The 19,844-nt window shown below is 46.4% G+C and overlaps 1 protein-coding gene across 1 annotated transcript in view; it reads right to left on the reverse strand.

Moving 5' to 3' along the window:
* Positions 1-19,844, reverse strand: part of LOC115115811 (testican-1-like) — a 476,771-nt gene that overhangs the window by 120,222 nt on the left and 336,705 nt on the right. The window contains exon 4 of the mRNA XM_065018580.1: positions 159-239. Within this exon, the coding sequence (XP_064874652.1) occupies positions 159-239 (81 nt within the window). The remainder of the gene's footprint in view (positions 1-158; positions 240-19,844) is intronic.

Here is a 19,844-nt window from a genome sequence, read left to right on the forward strand (position 1 = left end):
GAAGCCTAAACAGCTCTAAACAGCACCTGAAAAGAGAGATTTCAGTTGACAGAATATTGCTGTTTCCTTTTATTTCACCCACATGCCGATTAAAATCACTTCTCAACCGAGGACAGACTGACTGCATCAGTGTGAAAGGCTGATGATGTGAAACTCACCCTCCTCTGTTCTCCTCTTCCCTGGGTTGGAGTGGACTTTGGTTCCAGGTTCCCCATGTCTCCCGGGCCTCGCCTCTGTCTCTGTGAAGCCAACACAACCAGCAGAACCATCAGAACCATCACATCCATCACAACCATCAGAACCATCACAACCATCACAAACAGCCATCAGTCATCAGAACCATAACAACCATCACAAGCATTACAGCCATCAGAACCATTCACAACCATCACAACCATTATAACCATCACAACCATTATAACCATCACAACCATCACAGCCATTAGCAGAGACAGATACAAAATAACTGATAAACTGTTATCACCCAAAATGCAACAAAGGGAAGAAAAGGCATCCAAAACTGCACACCAACCCATAACCAAAGCACACAATACACATCCACACACACACACCAATCCCTCAAACCCAGCAGACACGGCATTACCAAAGCCTTAAGGCGAAATAAGTAGCGAGCGGGACTAGCGTACAAACAGAACGATGTGGTGAGTTTTTCATCTGGCGCTGTGGCACCGGCATTAACGAGTTGTGATGATTTAATCTCCTAATTCATTCCAGACGGTTATTTATTAGGCAGTGGGCTTTTTACGAGGCGCTGACAGATCCACTCTTATTCTTTATCCTTCACTCTCTCCCCTGAGGCCCGAAATAAATGCACAGACGATTTATGAGAAACGGATGGAGAGATGGAAAGGAAGAAGGGGGAGGAGAGGAGTGTGGAAGGGCAGTGCTGGTTAAGGTCTATGGCCAGGGGTTCCAGGAAACAGCTGACTCGTGTAGGCTACACTACACCAATTTTTATATTTCCTCTCTCTCTCTTTCATCCTCCAATTTCCATTTTTTACCCAGCCTCTATTTGTTTCTCCAGTCTTCTATTTATTTTTCTCATTACAGCCAGTCGCTTTGTAGTCCCCAACTTCATCTCCAGAAGTTCTCTATTTTCTCTCCCTCTTCGGCCTGGTCCCTCACTCTCCCTCCTCATCATCTCTCTCTACAGTTATATTAGTCATCCTCTTCTTCCTCTCTCTCTACAGTGATATTACTCTTCCTCTCTCTCTACAGTGATATTACTCTTTCTCCTCCTCCTCTCTACAGTGATATTACTCTCCCTCCTCTTCCTCTCTCTACAGTGATATTACTCTCCCTCCTCTTCCTCTCTCCCTACAGTGATATTACTCTCCCTCCTCTTCCTCTCTCTCTCTACAGTGATATTACTCTCCCTCCTCTTCCTCTCTCTCTCCACAGTGATATTACTCTCCCTCCTCTTCCTCTCTCTCTACAGTGATATTACTCTTCCTCCTCTTCTTCTCTCTCTACAGTGATATTACTCTTCCTCCTCTTCTTCTCTCTCTACAGTGATATTACTCTTCCTCCTCTTCCTCTATCTCTACAGTTATATTACTCTTCCTCCTCTAACTCTCTCTCTACAGTGATATTACTCTTCTCTCTCGCTCGTTGTCTCTATGCCCTTCACTGTCACTCAGACATCCTGGCATTTGGCCCGATGGCGTGATCCTTGCCAAAAAACAACGGGGAAAATACCTCTGGCCATTACTCAGACATTTATTCACCTTGATTCCTCTATCTCCTGTTTTTGCATTGGGTAGGAGAAAAGGGGAGAGAAGGGGAGGAGTGGAGGAGACAAATAAATGAGAGGCAAAGGGGAGAGAAAAAGAGGGTAAGAGTAGGAGACAAAGGAGGAGAGAAGGAGATCTACCTATTCCCTCTCTCAGAGGCCAGTTGTAAACCACTCGGTTATGTATGTTCATCTGACCCTCTCTCTGTCTGTTGTGTTGTTTACACTCTGTGTTAAAACAACCAGTGCAGCAGCACTTCTACACCATCCACCCTGCTGTTCATTTTGGTTTGGGGTTTTGCTTGTTGTTGGTTTTTGTTTTCCCTTTGCAAATTGATAGCGCTGCACTACACTGTAAAAATCTACTTCATCGCTACTGCAGCACTTCTCCACCCCCACCCTCTCTGCTACAGTGCTGTATGTCTCTTCCATCCCTGCCCCCCCCTCCATCTCTCTGTTATGTTCCCCCCACCCTCTCTGCTACAGTACTGTATGTCTCTTCCATCCCTGCCCCCCCCATCTCTCTGTTATGTCCCCCCACCCTCTCTGCTACAGTACTGTATGTCTCTTCCATCCCTGCCCCCCCCATCTCTCTGTTATGTTCCCCCCACCCTCTCTGCTACAGTACTGTATGTCTCTTCCATCCCTGCCCCCCACCCTCTCTGTTATGTCCCCCCACCCTCTCTGCTACAGTACTGTATGTCTCTTCCATCCCTGCCTCCCCCCCCACCCTCTCTGTTATGTTCCCCCCACCCTCTCTGCTACAGTACTGTATGTCTCTTCCATCCCTCCCCCCACCCTCTCCCCCCCACCCTCTCTGCTCTCTGCTCTTCCATCCCTGCCCCCCAGTACAGTACTGTATGTCTCTTTCATCCCTGCCCCCCCACGCTCTCTGCTACAGTACTGTATGTCTCTTCCATCCCTGCCCCCCCCACCCTCTCTGTTATGTTCCCCCCCACCCTCTCTGCTACAGTACTGTATGTCTCTTCCATCCCTGCCCCCCCCCACGCTCTCTGCTACAGTACTGTATGTCTCTTTCATCCCTGCCCCCCCACGCTCTCTGCTACAGTACTGTATGTCTCTTCCATCCCTGCCCCCCCCACACTCTCTGTTATTCCCCCCCACCCTCTCTGCTACAGTACTGTATGTCTCTTCCATCCCTGCCCCCATCTCTCTGTTATGTCCCCCCGACCCTCTCTGCTACAGTACTGTATGTCTCTTCCATCCCTGCCCCCCATCTCTCTGTTATGTTCCCCCCACCCTCTCTGCTACAGTACTGTATGTCTCTTCCATCCCTGCCCCCCCCTCCATCTCTCTGTTATGTCCCCCCACCCCTCTGTTATGTCCCCCCCCACCTTCTCTGCTACAGTACTGTATGTCTCTTCCATCCCTGCCTCCCCCTCCATGTCTCTGTTATGTCCCCCCCCACCCTCTCTGCTACAGTACTGTATGTCTCTTCCATCCCTGCCCCCCATCTCTCTGTTATGTTCCCCCCACCCTCTCTGCTACAGTACTGTATGTCTCTTCCATCCCTGCCCCCAATCTCTCTGTTATGTCCCCCCACCCTCTCTGCTACAGTACTGTATGTCTCTTCCATCCCTGCCCCCCCATCTCTCTGTTATGTTCCCCCCACCCTCTCTGCTACAGTACTGTATGTCTCTTCCATCCCTGCCCCCCCATCTCTCTGTTATGTTCCCCCCACCCTCTCTGCTACAGTACTGTATGTCTCTTCCATCCCTGCCCCCCTCCATCTCTCTGTTATGTCCCCCGCCCCACCCCTCTGTTATGTCCCCCCACCTTCTCTGCTACAGTACTGTATGTCTCTTCCATCCCTGCCTCCCCCTCCATGTCTCTGTTATGTCCCCCCACCCTCTCTGCTACAGTACTGTATGTCTCTTCCATCCCTGTCCCCCATCTCTCTGTTATGTTCCCCCCACCCTCTCTGCTACAGTACTGTATGTGTCTTCCATCCCTGCCCCCCTCCATCTCTCTGTTATGTCCCCCCACCCTCTCTGCTACAGTACTGTATGTCTCTTCCATCCCTGCCCCCCATCTCTCTGTTATGTTCCCCCCACCCTCTCTGCTACAGTACTGTATGTCTCTTCCATCCCTGTCCCCCATCTCTCTGTTATGTTCCCCCCACCCTCTCTGCTACAGTACTGTATGTCTCTTCCATCCCTGCCCCCCCATCTCTCTGTTATGTTCCCCCCCACCCTCTCTGCTACAGTACTGTATGTCTCTTCCATCCCTGCCCCCCCCCTCTCTCTGTTATGTTCCCCCCCACCCTCTCTGCTACAGTACTGTATGTCTCTTCCATCCCTGCCTCCCCCCACCCTCTCTGCTACAGTACTGTATGTCTCTTCCATCCCTGCCCCCCCCATCTCTCTGTTATGTTCCCCCCACCCTCTCTGCTACAGTACTGTATGTCTCTTCCATCCCTGCCCCCCATCTCCTGTTATCTCTCTCTACAGTACTGTATGTCTCTTCCATCCCTGCCCCCATCTCTCTGTTATGTTCCCCACCCTCTCTCTGCTACAGTACTGTATGTCTGTTATGTCCCCCCCCCACCCTCTCTGCTACAGTACTGTATGTCTCTTCCATCCCTGCCCCCAATCTCTCTGTTATGTCCCCCCACCCTCTCTGCTACAGTACTGTATGTCTCTTCCATCCCTGCCCCCCATCTCTCTGTTATGTTCCCCCCACCCTCTCTGCTACAGTACTGTATGTCTCTTCCATCCCTGCCCACCCCCCACCCTCACTGCTACAGTACTGTATGTCTCTTCCGTCCCTGCCCCCCTCTCTCTGTTATGTCCCCCCACCCTCTCTGCTACAGTACTGTATGTCTCTTCCATCCCTGCCCCCCTCCATCTCTCTGTTATGTCCCCCCACTCTCTCTGCTACAGTACTGTATGTCTCTTCCATCCCTGCCCCCCATCTCTCTGTTATGTTCCCCCCACCCTCTCTGCTACAGTACTGTATGTCTCGTCCATCCCTGCCCCCCCCACCCTCTCTGTTATGTCCCCCCACTCTCTCTGCTACAGTACTGTATGTCTCTTTCATCCCTGCCCCCCCACGCTCTCTGCTACAGTACTGTATGTCTCTTCCATCCCTGCCCCCCACCCTCTCTGTTATGTTCCCCCCACCCTCTCTGCTACAGTACTGTATGTCTCTTCCATCCCTGCCCCCCCCACGCTCTCTGCTACAGTACTGTATGTCTCTTTCATCCCTGCCCCCCACGCTCTCTGATACAGTACTGTATGTCTCTTCCATCCCTGCCTCCCCCCACCCTCTCTGTTATGTCCCCCCACCCTCTCTGCTACAGTACTGTATGTCTCTTCCATCCCTGCCCCCATCTCTCTGTTATGTTCCCCCCACCCTCTCTGCTACAGTACTGTATGTCTCTTCCATCCCTGCCCCCTCCATCTCTCTGTTATGTCCCCCCACCCTCTCTGCTACAGTACTGTATGTCTCTTCCATCCCTGCCCCCCAATCTCTCTGTTATGTCCCCCCCACCCTCTCTGCTACAGTACTGTATGTCTCTTCCATCCCTGCCCCCCCATCTCTCTGTTATGTTCCCCCCACCCTCTCTGCTACAGTACTGTATGTCTCTTCTATCCCTGCCTCCCCCTCCATGTCTCTGTTATGTCCCCCCACCCTCTCTGCTACAGTACTGTATGTCTCTTCCATCCCTGCCCACCCCCCACCCTCACTGCTACAGTACTGTATGTCTCTTCCGTCCCTGCCCCCCTCTCTGTTATGTCCCCCCACCCTCTCTGCTACAGTACTGTATGTCTCTTCCATCCCTGCCCCCCCATCTCTCTGTTATGTTCCCCCCCCCACCCTCTCTGCTACAGTACTGTATGTCTCTTCCATCCCTGCCCCCCCATCTCTCTGTTATGTTCCCCCCACCCTCTCTGCTACAGTACTGTATGTCTCTTCCATCCCTGCCTCCCCCCACCCTCTCTGCTACAGTACTGTATGTCTCTTCCATCCCTGCCCCCCTCCATCTCTCTGTTATGTCCCCCCACCCTCTCTGCTACAGTACTGTATGTCTCTTCCATCCCTGCCTCCCCCTCCATCTCTCTGTTATGTTCCCCCCCACCCTCTCTGCTACAGTACTGTATGTCTCTTCCATCCCTGCCTCCCCCTCCATCTCTCTGTTATGTCCCCCCACCCTCTCTGCTACAGTACTGTATGTCTCTTCCATCCCTGCCTCCCCCCTCCATCTCTCTGTTATGTTCCCTCCCTTCCTCCCTCCACCTCATACTCATCTCTCTCTCTTTAAAAATGAATTAAATTACTTAGCAGACATGATTGGGCAGTTTGGGCTGCGAGAACATAAATTGCTAATACCATTGGTGTGTGTGTGTGTGTGTGTGTGTGTGTGTGTGTGTGTGTGTGTGTGTGTGTGTACGTAGTGGCCTGAATTCAGTGAGTGTGTGTTAGTGATAGATCATGCAGAGTGGGCTAGATAACAGCTCAGGTCACTGCTGTTGATACAGAAACCTATTAAAGTCTGTAATCAATGTGTGGCGAGAGCCTGGAAAGCAACACAACAACCCTCAGCGCATTAAAATGAAATTAGATAGTTGTTCTCCACTCAGCTCCCGCTCTGTTTAATACATCTCAATGCCTCTCATAGACCTGTGGAGCAGGTCTTGTCTGTTGTCCTCCTTCTCTCCCTCTTAAACAGGAAGTACCCATGGTAAAGGACTGTTCAACACTGGTCTGACCAATCAAATCTACGCTTCAAGATTGTTTTGATCACACGGTCTGGGATATGTTCCGGGTTGCCTTTGAGAGTAGCATTGATGTATACACTGACTTGGTGACTGAGTTAATCAGGAAGTGCATAGAGGATGTTGTTCCTTCTGTGACGAATAGAAATGATCCAAACCAAAAACCATCGATAGATGGGAGCATTCGTTCAAAACTGAAAGCGCAAAGCAATGCATTGGTAAGGTGACTGGGAACATGGACGAGTACAAACAGTCCAACTATGCCCTCTGTAAGGCAAAACGTCATTACAGAGACAAAGTGAAGTCGCATTTCAACGGCTCAGACACAAGACGTATGTGGCAGGGACACAAGACAATCCCGGATTATAAAGGGAAACCCAGCCACGTCGCGGATAGCGACATCTTGCTCCTGGACAAGCTACACACCTTCTTCGCCCGCTTCGAGGACAACACAGTGCGGCCACTGCCACTTACGAGGACTGTGAGCTCTTGTTCTCCGTGGCTGACGTGAGTAAGACTGAAACTTAGGCATCTTATGGTAAGCGGGGAAATAAGTATAGCCAGTTACAATTGTGATGGCTTAGCAGATCATACAAAAATAAGATAAACTTTTATCTGGGTAAAATAGAAATAATATAATATTTATTGTTTACAGGAAACTCACTCTACAAATATAAAGGAGGTTGGATGGAAAAAGGATTGGGAGGGTGAAATATATTTTTGTCATGGGCAAAGAAATTCAAAAGGGGTGATTATATTCATTAACAACAAATTTGATCCGATTGTGCAAACTGGGAAACAGATCCTCAAGGAAGATGGATCCTTTAAAAATATGCTAGACCAAAAACAGATCTGGCTAATTCATCTATATGGGCCAAATAATGATGATTCACAATTATTTGAAAATATACTGTATATAATGATCTCACAAGCAACGAATGAATCTATTATTAGGATGGGAGATTATAATACTGTTTTATGTACCTCAATGGACCGTAAAGGAAAATACACTACAAACTATCACCCTCAAGCGCTTAAGGAGATCACGAGTATCATGGATACATTAGAACTAGTGGATATATACTTGACCAGCCTGGCTACCGCAGCATTCTGCAGCGATACGCCATCCATCTGGTTTGCACTTAGAAATAGTACAAATGAAGAAAAACCATTGAATGAGTAGGTGTGTCCAAACTCTTGACTGGTACTGTGACTGGTACTGTAGGTACAGCAGATCCCATTATTGTGCGGGACACTTTTAAATGTACAATACTCATCATTAAAACAAAAGGAGTTTAGGTCAAAAGAGATTAGACTAATGAAGGAAATAGAGGAAAAGATGATCTTTCAGAAGCATTTGATAGTTTTCCGTGTTGGCATTACCAGAGAATTTAAAACCTTTTTTGACATATAATATAGTATATTGGATTGATTTTAAGAAATTTGGCTTCATTTATATTAATATTATGGTGTTTCCATTCATAGAAAAATTGTCCGTTTGTAAATTCAGACCGTTTCGCCCTCAAAGTGCCCACTGGGCTTTCGGGCCGAGGAGTAGGGTTGATTTGAGTGTTCTGCCCTTACAAAGGCAGTCAAGCACCCAAGCTAACGTTGGCTAGCTACTTCCAGACAGAAATGAGACCACTCTGACCATTTTACTCGCCCTAGCAGAGCTGGTAAGGCAGCTTCGAGTTAACCAGAGCATTGGTGACTGTAAATGTGCTGCTGGAAACAATTGAATTAAAGCTTTTTTCCCGATGTTTACTGACACCGGCTATATTCAACGGGTGTTGAGCGCTCGTAAAATAATTTTTCTGCGCTCTTGTACACTGAAGTGCTCTGAAATACGTGTAGATAGTAGGCTGGACACATACAATTTTTAACAACGTTATTTTCTGATAAAAACTAGTTCATTGCATCCGCCGTGGAGCCCAGTTTCATAATATGACCATATTTCCCAGCTGCTTGCCGTTGTTTTGAAGTAATCACGAACAAAACAGGCCTTATTTTAGTGCATTTTTCACCCTGCCAGCTCCTATTAGTTTTATTGAGCACCGTGGCACCAACCCGCCTTCGGAACGTTCTATTCCCAGCTTATTGTTCAACGTCACAATGCCTGCTCCGCTATTGTTGGCAATGAGACCTGCTCACGTTGTTTTATATTTCAAATGTAAACAACAAAATGTGAACAACAAAAATAATATTGGAACTCTGCGGTCTTCCCATTGATTCCTACGGGGGAAATATAGGCAAGTCTGTATATTTCGCCAAATATCTTGCAATGTGTATATTTAGATTTTTGTCAAGCTGGGTGTAACCATTGTGAAATGGCTAGCTAGTTCGCGGGGTGCGCACTAATAGCGTTTCAATCGGTGACGTCACTCGCGCTGAGACCTTGAAGCTTGAAGTAGTTGTTTGCGGCTTTTGTGGCGCGATGGGTAACGATGCTTTGAGGGTGGCTGTTGTCTGTGTGTGCAGAGGGTCCCTGGTTCGAGGCGAGGAGAGGGACGGAAGCAAAACTGTTACACGGGCATCATTTTAATCAGGAGAATCTCCTCTTTGTAATTATGTATATCTGGGCAGCGAGCTCGTTTGTCATTGATCGCTAGACCAGAAATAGAAGTTTAAAAATATTCCCTACTTTTTCATTACGCAGACATAAGCACAGTTGACTCCATCAAGGTGCGGATGTTTACTTTCTACACAAGTATTTTTTTCCCAGTTTCATCTGACGAATAGATTGTAGTTGTAAAATAAAAAGAGATACATTTTTTTTATGGAATTCTAAGCATCACTCCAGTCAAAACAGGCTCTGTGAACGTTCGATTCCATTACCTTGCTATGGGCTCGCACTGGTGTTCCAGTTTAGCCAACGTTCTTAAGCCGTTTTTCAGCCTTGGGTGAATTTTGACTTGTTCTATTGTCCAGCCTATAGATAGCCAGAGCAAATTTACGAAAGCACCCGAATGTCCATTGAGAAAGCACAACGACTATACCATTTAGCTAAGCTAAGAATGACGAGAATAATCATGTCAATAAACATTGGGTAGTTAGATAGCCTATAGTTAATATACTGTCAAGTTTGATCTATAACTAGCTAGCTAACATACCGGTACATACTGCTGTAATGAGATGCTATGTGGTTCGTAAGGACAGCGTAGCTAACATACCGGTACATACTGCTGTAATGAGATGCTATGTGGTTCGTAAGGACAGCGTAGCTAACATACCGGTACATACTGCTGTAATGAGATGCTATGTGGTTCGTAAGGACAGCGTAGCTAACAAATTGTCAGCCAACATAAGGTGTAAGGTAACTTATTTTAAAAGCCATTACTTTATTACATTGAGTAGCAAGCTACCTCTTGGTCGTTAGGGCAAATCTGGTCTGTGATAGGAGGGGGGTTTTCACACCTAGCTCGGCTATTAGACTATTCTTTGGTAAAGATTGAATAGTCTATTGTTCAGCTATTAGCCCTCCTCCTCAACTTTCAACAAATTGCTGTTCCCATCTCATTCCTTTCCCTCTTCCACACATCATCATTCTGCTCCTGAGTGGCTCGCTTGTGGGCGTGCTGGCAGGATATGGCAGCATCTTCAGTTGTGTGTCAAGAATTCTGCATACAGTAGCACGTTTGTATGAAGGCAAATTGCTATATGCTATAGAGGCACATTTGTGTCTTTTTGTCGAGAGCAAAACCTTTTTTATTTTCAATCAAAAATATTTGTTCTGATAGCAACTTTTTTCCGACACAAAGGAAGTGAAAGCCGACACCTACGAAGATGGCATCTCAGGTAAGCAGCACTGGGCTGTATTGAAGATGGCATCTCAGGTAAGCAGCACTGGTCTGTATTGAAGATGGCATCTCAGGTAAGCAGCACTGGGCTGTATTGATGATGTCATCTCAGGTAAGCAGCACTGGGCTGTATTGAAGATGGCCTCTCAGGTAAGCAGCACTGGGCTGTATTGAAGATGGCCTCTCAGGTAAGCAGCACTGGGCTGTATTGAAGATGGCATCTCAGGTAAGCAGCATTGGGCTGTATTGATGATGTCATCTCAGGTAAGCAGCACTGGGCTGTATTGACGATGGCCTCTCAGGTAAGCAGCACTGGGCTGTATTGAAGATGGCATCTCAGGTAAGCAGCACTGGGCTGTATTGAAGATGGCCTCAGGTAAGCAGCACTGGGCTGTATTGATGATGTCATCTCAGGTAAGCAGCACTGGGCTGTATTGAAGATGGCCTCTCAGGTAAGCAGCACTGGGCTGTATTGAAGATGGCCTCTCAGGTAAGCAGCACTGGGCTGTATTGAAGATGGCATCTCAGGTAAGCAGCATTGGGCTGTATTGATGATGTCATCTCAGGTAAGCAGCACTGGGCTGTATTGACGATGGCCTCTCAGGTAAGCAGCACTGGGCTGTATTGAAGATGGCCTCTCAGGTAAGCAGCACTGGGCTGTATTGAAGATGGCATCTCAGGTAAGCAGCACTGGGCTGTATTGAAGATGGCATCTCAGGTAAGCAGCACTGGGCTGTATTGAAGATGGCATCTCAGGTAAGCAGCACTGGGCTGTATTGAAGATGGCATCTCAGGTAAGCAGCACTGGGCTGTATTGATGATGTCATCTCAGGTAAGCAGCACTGGGCTGTATTGATGATGGCATCTCAGGTAAGCAGCACTGGGCTGTATTGAAGATTGCATCTCAGGTAAGCAGCACTGGGCTGTATTGAAGATGGCATCTCAGGTAAGCAGCACTGGGCTGTATTGATGATGTCATCTCAGGTAAGCAGCACTGGGCTGTATTGATGATGTCATCTCAGGTAAGCAGCACTGGGCTGTATTGATGATGTCATCTCAGGTAAGCAGCACTGGGCTGTATTGATGATGTCATCTCAGGTAAGCAGCACTGGGCTGTATTGATGATGTCATCTCAGGTAAGCAGCACTGGGCTGTATTGATGATGTCATCTCAGGTAAGCAGCACTGGGCTGTATTGATGATGTCATCTCAGGTAAGCAGCACTGGGCTGTATTGATGATGTCATCTCAGGTAAGCAGCACTGGGCTGTATAAACGGATCCTAAAAAGCTGCTGCTTTAGACTGAACGGTCAAATCTCAGGTATTGTTTTCATATCTATAAAAATAAGCGGTTTTCTTTACTTTCAGGGAGCGAGCTGACCAAGGAGTCTCAAATGTAGATATTGCCAGATATTCACTGTCTGAGGAACAGGCCGTGGGAAGCGTTATTGCTGGCAAAAGTGTCCATAACCAGAGGTAATTAAACTGTTTCTCCATCTCTGTCTGTCTTGTTGTACATGGAACCTGTCTCACATGCAATCATTTAAAAAAACTTAAGATGTCAGCTGCTAATTGTAAGATTTACACCACATAAACACAGCCATTTTCACTGGACTATCTGTTGCTATCTGTTGCTGCCAAGTCATGATTTCGCTGGGGGTGGGCCTTGCAATAACCAAGTGATGAGAAACATAGCCCTCTATATTTAAATGTTTCAGGTCCACTCCGATAGGTGTCACATACAGTATCTTCTATTGACATTATCTTCTATTGTTTGTCCTCATGTGTCTGTTTTTCCGCATAAAGTACTCTGTAACCACTTAGTGTGGACACCAGGTGAGACCACACACACACAATAAGTCTCTCTTCTTCACTTCATCCCTCTCCCCCTTCTCCCTAAATCCTCTAGGTTATATCAGCTGTTTTGGTGAACCCCTCCCAAATCTGAACCAGCTAACACAGAGGGCACAGTATGATCATAGGTGAGAGGTCACTTGGTCGAGTCAACAGGAAGTATTATTAAAGAGATGCTTTACATTGAAATACAGACGGAGATGTAGTAGTCCCAGAGTTAATGATCCAAGGTCAGTTTTGCATTTCACCTCCTGATTTAAGATGACTGACCGTGTTAGAATAAAAACACAAGGCTTAGTCATGCTCTCTCTCTATCCATCTGTCACTCATCTGCAGGTTTGTTTTGATGTGAGATAGGAAGCCAGTCCCGTCATCGCCACCTCACCCCCTCTTAAGATAACCTTCGGGCCAACTGGGGACCCAAGGCTGGTTAGGAGACACCGCAATTGTGATGAACTGCTGTTCTTACCTCTTTCCCTTTCTGTCTTCTACACCTCTCGCCCCACCTCATCTTTCTTCCTCGTTTTATCAACAACAAAAACATTCATTTAAAAGAGGAATACCTACAGTGTAGGTATTCAGACCCCTTGACTTTTTCCACATTTTGTTATGTTACAGCCTTATTCAAAAATGTATAAATTTACTCAGTACTTTCTTGAAGCACCTTTGGCAGAGATTACAGCCACGAGTCTTCTTGGGTATGACTCAACAAGCTTGGCACACCTGTATTTGGGAAGTTTCGCCCATTTTTCTCTGCAGATCCTCTCAAGCTCTGTCTAGTTGGATGGAGAGTGTCGCTACACAGCTATTTTCAGGTCTGTCCAGATATGTTAGACTGGGTTCAAGTCCGGGCTCTGGCTGAGCCACTCAAGGACATTCAGAGACTTGTCCTGAAGCCACTCCTGCGTTTTCTTGGCTGTGTGTTTTTGGTTGTTGTCCTGTTGGAAGGTGAACCTTCAACCCAGTCTGAGGTCGTAAGAGCAGATTTTCATCAAGGATATTTTTTCATCAACAATTGAGTCCATTGAAGAATAAGGCTGTAACATCACAAAATGTTAGTTTTTTTAAGTCAAGGGGGTCTGAATACTTTCCGAATGCACTGTATGTAAGAACGCTGTTCCTCGACTACAGCTCAGCCTTTAACACCGTCCAAGCTCATCACTAAGCTCGTGGCCACGCACGTCTATGACTCAATCATCAAGTTTGCAGATGACACAACAATGACAGGCCTAATTATCAACAACTTTGAGACGGCCTACAGGAAGGAGGTGAGGGCCCTTGTGGACTGGTATCATAGTACATATGTATTTATATTCCAGACTCTGACATTTCTCTTTCTAATATGTTCTATATTTCTTCATTCTTTTCTTACTTTGTTGGGGGGATTTGAGTGTATTGTTTTATATTGCTAGATACTACTGCACTGTTGGAGCTAGAACCACAAGCATTTCACTACACCCGCGATAATATGAGTACGCAACAAATCAAATGTGATCTGATTGTTTGCTGTTGTTTGTGTGTATCTATTGTGCCTGCCTATATGTACAGTACTGTGTGAAATCACTACAGTATGTACAGCTTGTTGGAAGAGGACAGCGTGTACATTATTTATTCTGTGTGTGTGTGTGTGTGTGTGTGTGTGTGTGTGTGTGGGACACTGCACTGGCAGAGATAAGGGGGACTGCTGTTTGTAAACCTCCCTTTGTATTCATTCACCAGATAATTCATTACAAATCACAAGTCCACAAATCTGCAGGACATGCTCATATACAAGAGCCTGGGCCGGCATTACAGCCCCATACATCTTCTGAATACTGATTCTGCTGCCGGGGCTTTTGGAAGGGATGTTTTTGATTTGTCGCCAAGGACTCTTCTCTCTCTTCTCCATGCTTAAGATTGTCTGGCGTTTCCGAGCTCCATTAGAAACGGAACAGAGGAGAAAATAAAGAGGGAAAAAGACTCAGGGACGAATAAATCGATGAGTGACTGAGAGACAAGGATGCAGACCTGGAGGAAACGGAGCATTTTATCATTCTGATCCAATCTGGACCTGGTGGGAACGACCCAACAAGGCAGGGCGGGGCTGGCTGGGGGATGCAGAGAGGGGTGTGTGAAGGCTGTGAAACATGTAGCTATGTGAATGTGTGTGCGCGCACGTGCCTGTGTGTGTGATGCATTTAAATGCACCTATGTGAGTGTGTGTGCATTTGGCTGTGTGTGTGTGTGTGTGTGTGTGTGGCTCTATGTTTTCCCTCCTTCCTGTAAATGGGAAACATTAAAGTAAATGTCAGGACATGGCAGGCATTTTAATGGCTACAAGGCAGACTCTGAAATTGCATATTGCTGCAGTCAGTCAGATCTGAGGGGAGAGCGTGCCCTGGCTTACCCATGCTGTATACCATATGTGTGTGTGTGTGTGTGTCCAGTCAGGTTGATAAGATAAGGATATGACCTCTGCATGCCATTAAGACAGATAGCTATACACACACATAAACACACACACACACATAAACACGCAGCCAGTAACACACACATAAGCACACCACACACCCAGTAACAAACACACATAAACACACCCAGGAACACACACACATAAACACACCTCACACCCATTAACACACACCCAGTAACACACACACACATAAATACACCATACACCCAGGAATACACCACACACACATAAACAAACATCCAGTAACACACACACATAAATACACCACACACACACACACACACACACACACACACACACACACACACACACACACACACACACACACACACACACACACACACACACACACACACACACAGTAACACACACACACACACACACACACAGAGATAAACACACACCCAGTAACACACACAAACACACACATAAACACACAAATAAACACATCACACATCCAGTAACACACACACATAGACACACCCAGTAACACACACACATAAACACACCACACACCCAGTGACACACCACATACACATAAACACACAACCAGTAACACACAAATAAACACACAACACACAAATAAACACACCACACACACATAAACACACACCCAGTAACACACACACACATAAACACAACACACACCCAGTAACACACACACATAAACACACCCAGTAACACACCACACACACATAAACACACACCCAGTACCACAGAGAGAGGCAGACTCGGTCTCGACCTTTAAGTTTTTATTGAAGACTCATCTCTTCAGTAGGTCCTATGACTTGAGTGTAATCTGGCCCAGGGGTGTGAAGGTGAACGGAAAGGCACTGGAGCGACGAACCACCCTTACTGTCTCTGCCAGGCCGGTTCCCCTCTCTCCACTGGGATACTCTAACTCTAACCCTATTACAGGGCTGAGTCACTGGCGCTCTTCCATGCCGTCCCCAGAAGGGACACTTGAGTGTGTTTAGTCACTGACGTGACCTTCCTGTCCGGGTTGGCGCTCCCCTCGGGCTTGTGCGCTGGAGGAGATCTTCGTGGGCTATACTCGGCCTTGTCTCCGGGTAGTGAGCTGGTTGTTTGAGGATATATTTCTAGTGGTGTGGGGGCTGTGCTTTGGCTAAGTGGGTGGGGTTATATCCTGCCTGTTTGGCCCTGTCCACGGGTATCGTCAGACGGGGCCACAGTGTCTCCCGAACCCTCCTGTCTCAGCCTCCAGTATTTATGCTGCAGTAGTTTATGTGTCTTGGGCTAGGGTCAGTCTGTTATATCTGGTGTTATTCTCCTGTCTTATCCGGTGTCCTGTGTGAATTTAAGTATGCTCCCTCTAATTCTCTCTCCCTCTAATCCCAGAGGACCTTAGCCCTAGGACCATGCCTCAGGACTACCTGGCCTGATGAATCCTTGCTGTCCCCAGTCCACCTGGTCGTGCTGCTGCTCCAGTTTCAACTGTTCTGCCTGCGGCTATGGAACCCTGATCTATTCACCGGACATGCTACCTTGTCCCGGACCTGCTGTTTTCGACTCTCTCGCTACAGTACCTGCTGTCTCTAACTCTTAATGATCGGCTATGAAAAGCCAACTGGCATTTACTCCTGAGGTGCTGACCTGTTGCATCCTCTACAACCACTGTGATTATTATTATTTGACCCTGCTGGTCATCTATGAACGTTTGAACATCTTGGCCATGTACTGTTATAATCTCCACCCGGCACAGCCAGAAGAGGACTGGCCTCCCCTTAGAGCCTGGTTCCTTTCTAGGTTTCTTCCTAGGTCCCTGCCTTTCTAGGGAGTTTTTCCTAGCCACTGTGCTTCTACATCTGCATTGCTTGCTGTTTGGGGTTTTAGGCTGGGTTTCTGTACAGCACTTTGTGACATCGGCTGATGTAAAAAGGGTTTTATAAATAAATATAAATTGATTGATTGATTGACCACACAACCAGTAACACACACGTAAACACACCCCAAACACATATCCAGTAACACACACCACCACACAAACACACACACAGTAACCCTCTCTCTCCTTTTGTTGAACTCATTCTCTCTCTCTCTGTCGCTGATGCTACTGTGCACAAATACCCCTCTTCTCATCCTCTCCTCATCCTCCTCTTCCCACCTCCTCCTCTTCCCACCTCCTCCTCTTCCCACCTCCTCCTCTTCCCTCCTCCTCCTCTTCCCTCCTCCTCCTCTTCCCACCTCCTCCTCTTCCCACCTCTTCCTCTTCCCTCGTCCTCCTCCTCCTCTTCCCTCCTCCTCCTCTTCCCACCTCCTCCTCTTCCCACCTCCTCCTCTTCCCTCCTCCTCCTCTTCCCACCTCCTCCTCTTCCCAGCTCCTCCTCTTCCCACCTCCTCCTCTTCCCACCACCTCCTCAAAAAAGCACTTAGTCAGCCACCAATTGTGCAAGTTCTCCCACTTAAAAAAATGAGAGAGGCCTGTCATTTTCATCATAGGTACACTTCAACTATGACAGACAAAATTATAAGAAAAAAATCCAGAAAATCACATTGTAGGATTTTTAATGAATTTATTTGCAAATTATGGTGGAAAATAAGCATTTGGTCACCTACAAACAAGCAAGATTTCTGGCTCTCACAGACCTGTAACTCCTTCTTTAAGAGGCTCATCTGTCCTCCACTCGTTACCTGTATTAATGGCACCTGTTTGAACTTGTTATCAGTATAAAAGACACCTGTCCACAACCTCAAACAGTCACACTCCAAACTCCACTATGGCCAAGACCAAAGAGCTGTCAAAGGACACCAGAAACAAAATTGTAGACCTGCACCAGGCTGGGAAGACTGAATCTGCAATAGGTAAGCAGCTTGGTTTGAAGAAATCAACTGTGGGAGAAATTATTAGGAAATGGAAGACATACAAGACCACTGATAATCACCCTCGATCTGGGGCTCCATGCAAGATCTCACCCAGTGAGGTCAAAATGATCACAAGAATGTTGAGCAAAAATCCTAGAACCACACGGGGGGACCTAGTGAATGACCTGCAGAGAGCTGGGATCAAAGTAACAAAGCCTACCATCCCTCTCAGCACTGCCTGGACTGCGCAAAAATGCAAATGCTTTCCGTTTGAGTTATATTAGGTTTTATTTTCATCATCACACTACGCCACCAGGAACTCAAATCCTGCAGTGCCAGACGTGTCCCCCTGCTTAATCCAGTACATGTCCAGGCCCGTCTGAAGTTTGCTAGAGAGCATTTGGATGATCCAGAAGAAGATTGGGAGAATGTCATATGGTCAGATGAAACCAAAATATAACTTGTTGGTAAAAACTCAACTCGTCGTGTTTGGAGGACAAAGAATGCTGAGTTGCATCCAAAGAACACCATACCTACTGTGAAGCATGGGGGTGGAAACATCATGCTTTGGGGCTGTTTTTCTGCAAACGGACCAGGACGACTGATCCGCGTAAAGGAAAGAATGAATGGGGCCATGTATCGTGAGATTTTGAGTGAAAACCTCCTTCCATTAGCAAGGGCATTGAAGATGAAATGTGGCTGGGTCTTTCAGCACGACAATGATCCCAAACACACCGCCCGGGCAACGAAGGAGTGGCTTTGTAAGAAGCATTCCAAGGTCCTGGAGTTGCCTAACCAGTCTCCAGATCTCAACCCCATAGAAAATCTTTGGAGGGAGTTGAAAGTCCGTGTTTGACCACTGTCATTACCAACAAAGGGTATATAACAAAGTATTGAGATACCATAATTTGCAAATAAATTCATTAAAAATCCTACAATGTGATTTTCTGGATTTTTTTTCTCATTTTGTCTGTCATGGTTTAAGTGTACCTATGATGAAAATTACAGGCCTCTCTCACCTTTTTAAGTGGGAGAACTTGCACAATTGGTGGCTGACTAAATACTTTTTTGCCCCACTGTACATACATACATACACACACATTCATACAGAGATCAACACAAATATCTGAACAGCTTCTACCCCCAAGCCATAAGACTGCTAAATAGTTGGTTAAATAGTTAACCAATAGCTACCCGGACTATATGCGTTGACTTAACTATTTTGACGCATCACATATGCTGCTGCTACTGTTTATTATCTATCCGGTTGCCTAGTCACTTAACCCCTACCTATATTTACATACAGTGCCGTGAATAAGTGTTTGCACCCTTTTGGGTTTTCTCTATTTTCGCATATTTTTGATCCTGAATGTTATCAAATCTTCAACCAAAACCTACTATTAGATAAAGGGAACCTAAGTGAACAAAATAATTGGACGACTGGGGTCCCATTATGCCTGGCGAAAACCAAACGCTGCATTCCACAGTAAGAACCTCATACCGAGGGGCATGCATGGTGGTGGTAGTGGGATGGTTTGGGGATGCTTTGCTGCCTCAGGACCTGGATGACTTGCCTTAATAGAAGGAACCATGAATTCTGCTCTGTATCAGAGAATTCTACAGGAGAATGTCAGGCCTTCCGTCTGTGAGCTGAAGCCCTGCTGGGTCATGCAGCAAATGATACAACCAAGTCTACATGAAAATGGCTAAAACGCAACACATTTGAAGTTTGGGAATGTCCTAGTCAAAGTCCAGACCTGATCCCAATTGAGATGTTGTGGCAGGACTTGAAACAAGCAGTTCATGGTTGAAAACCTACAAATGTCACTGAGTTAAAGCAGTTCTGCATGTAAGAGTGGGACAGAATTCCTCCACAGCGATGTGAGAGACTGATCAACAACTACAGGAAGCATTTGGTTGCAGTCATTGCAGCTAAAGGTGGCACAACCAATTATTGAGTGTAAGGTGGCAATTACTTTTTCACACATAACTTTGTTTATGAAATCAATTAAACAGGTGTGTAAATGTGTTATTTGTTCACTCAGGTTCCCTTTATGTAATATTATGTTTCGGTTGAAGATTTGATAACATTCAGTATCAAACATATGCCAACATAGAGAAAATTAGAACGGGGGCAAATATTTCCTCGCAGCGTTGTATATCTACCCTGCACATTGACCTGTTACTGGTACTGTAATGTTAAAACCAAGTTAGCGTTACTCATTGTGTGTTTATTCCTCATGTTATTATTCTTCTATTATTTCAATGTGTGTTCCCTCTGCATTGTTGGGAAGGGCCTGTTTGTCCACACCTGTTGTTTACCAAGCATGTGACAAATAACATTTCATTTGACAAATACACAAATAGAGACACGAACAGAAGGACACACGCGCGCGACAGAACAGGTCATTAGGCCTCAGACATACA

Source organism: Oncorhynchus nerka, linkage group LG5 (assembly GCF_034236695.1).
Source record: "Oncorhynchus nerka isolate Pitt River linkage group LG5, Oner_Uvic_2.0, whole genome shotgun sequence".
Taxonomy (NCBI): domain Eukaryota; kingdom Metazoa; phylum Chordata; class Actinopteri; order Salmoniformes; family Salmonidae; genus Oncorhynchus; species Oncorhynchus nerka.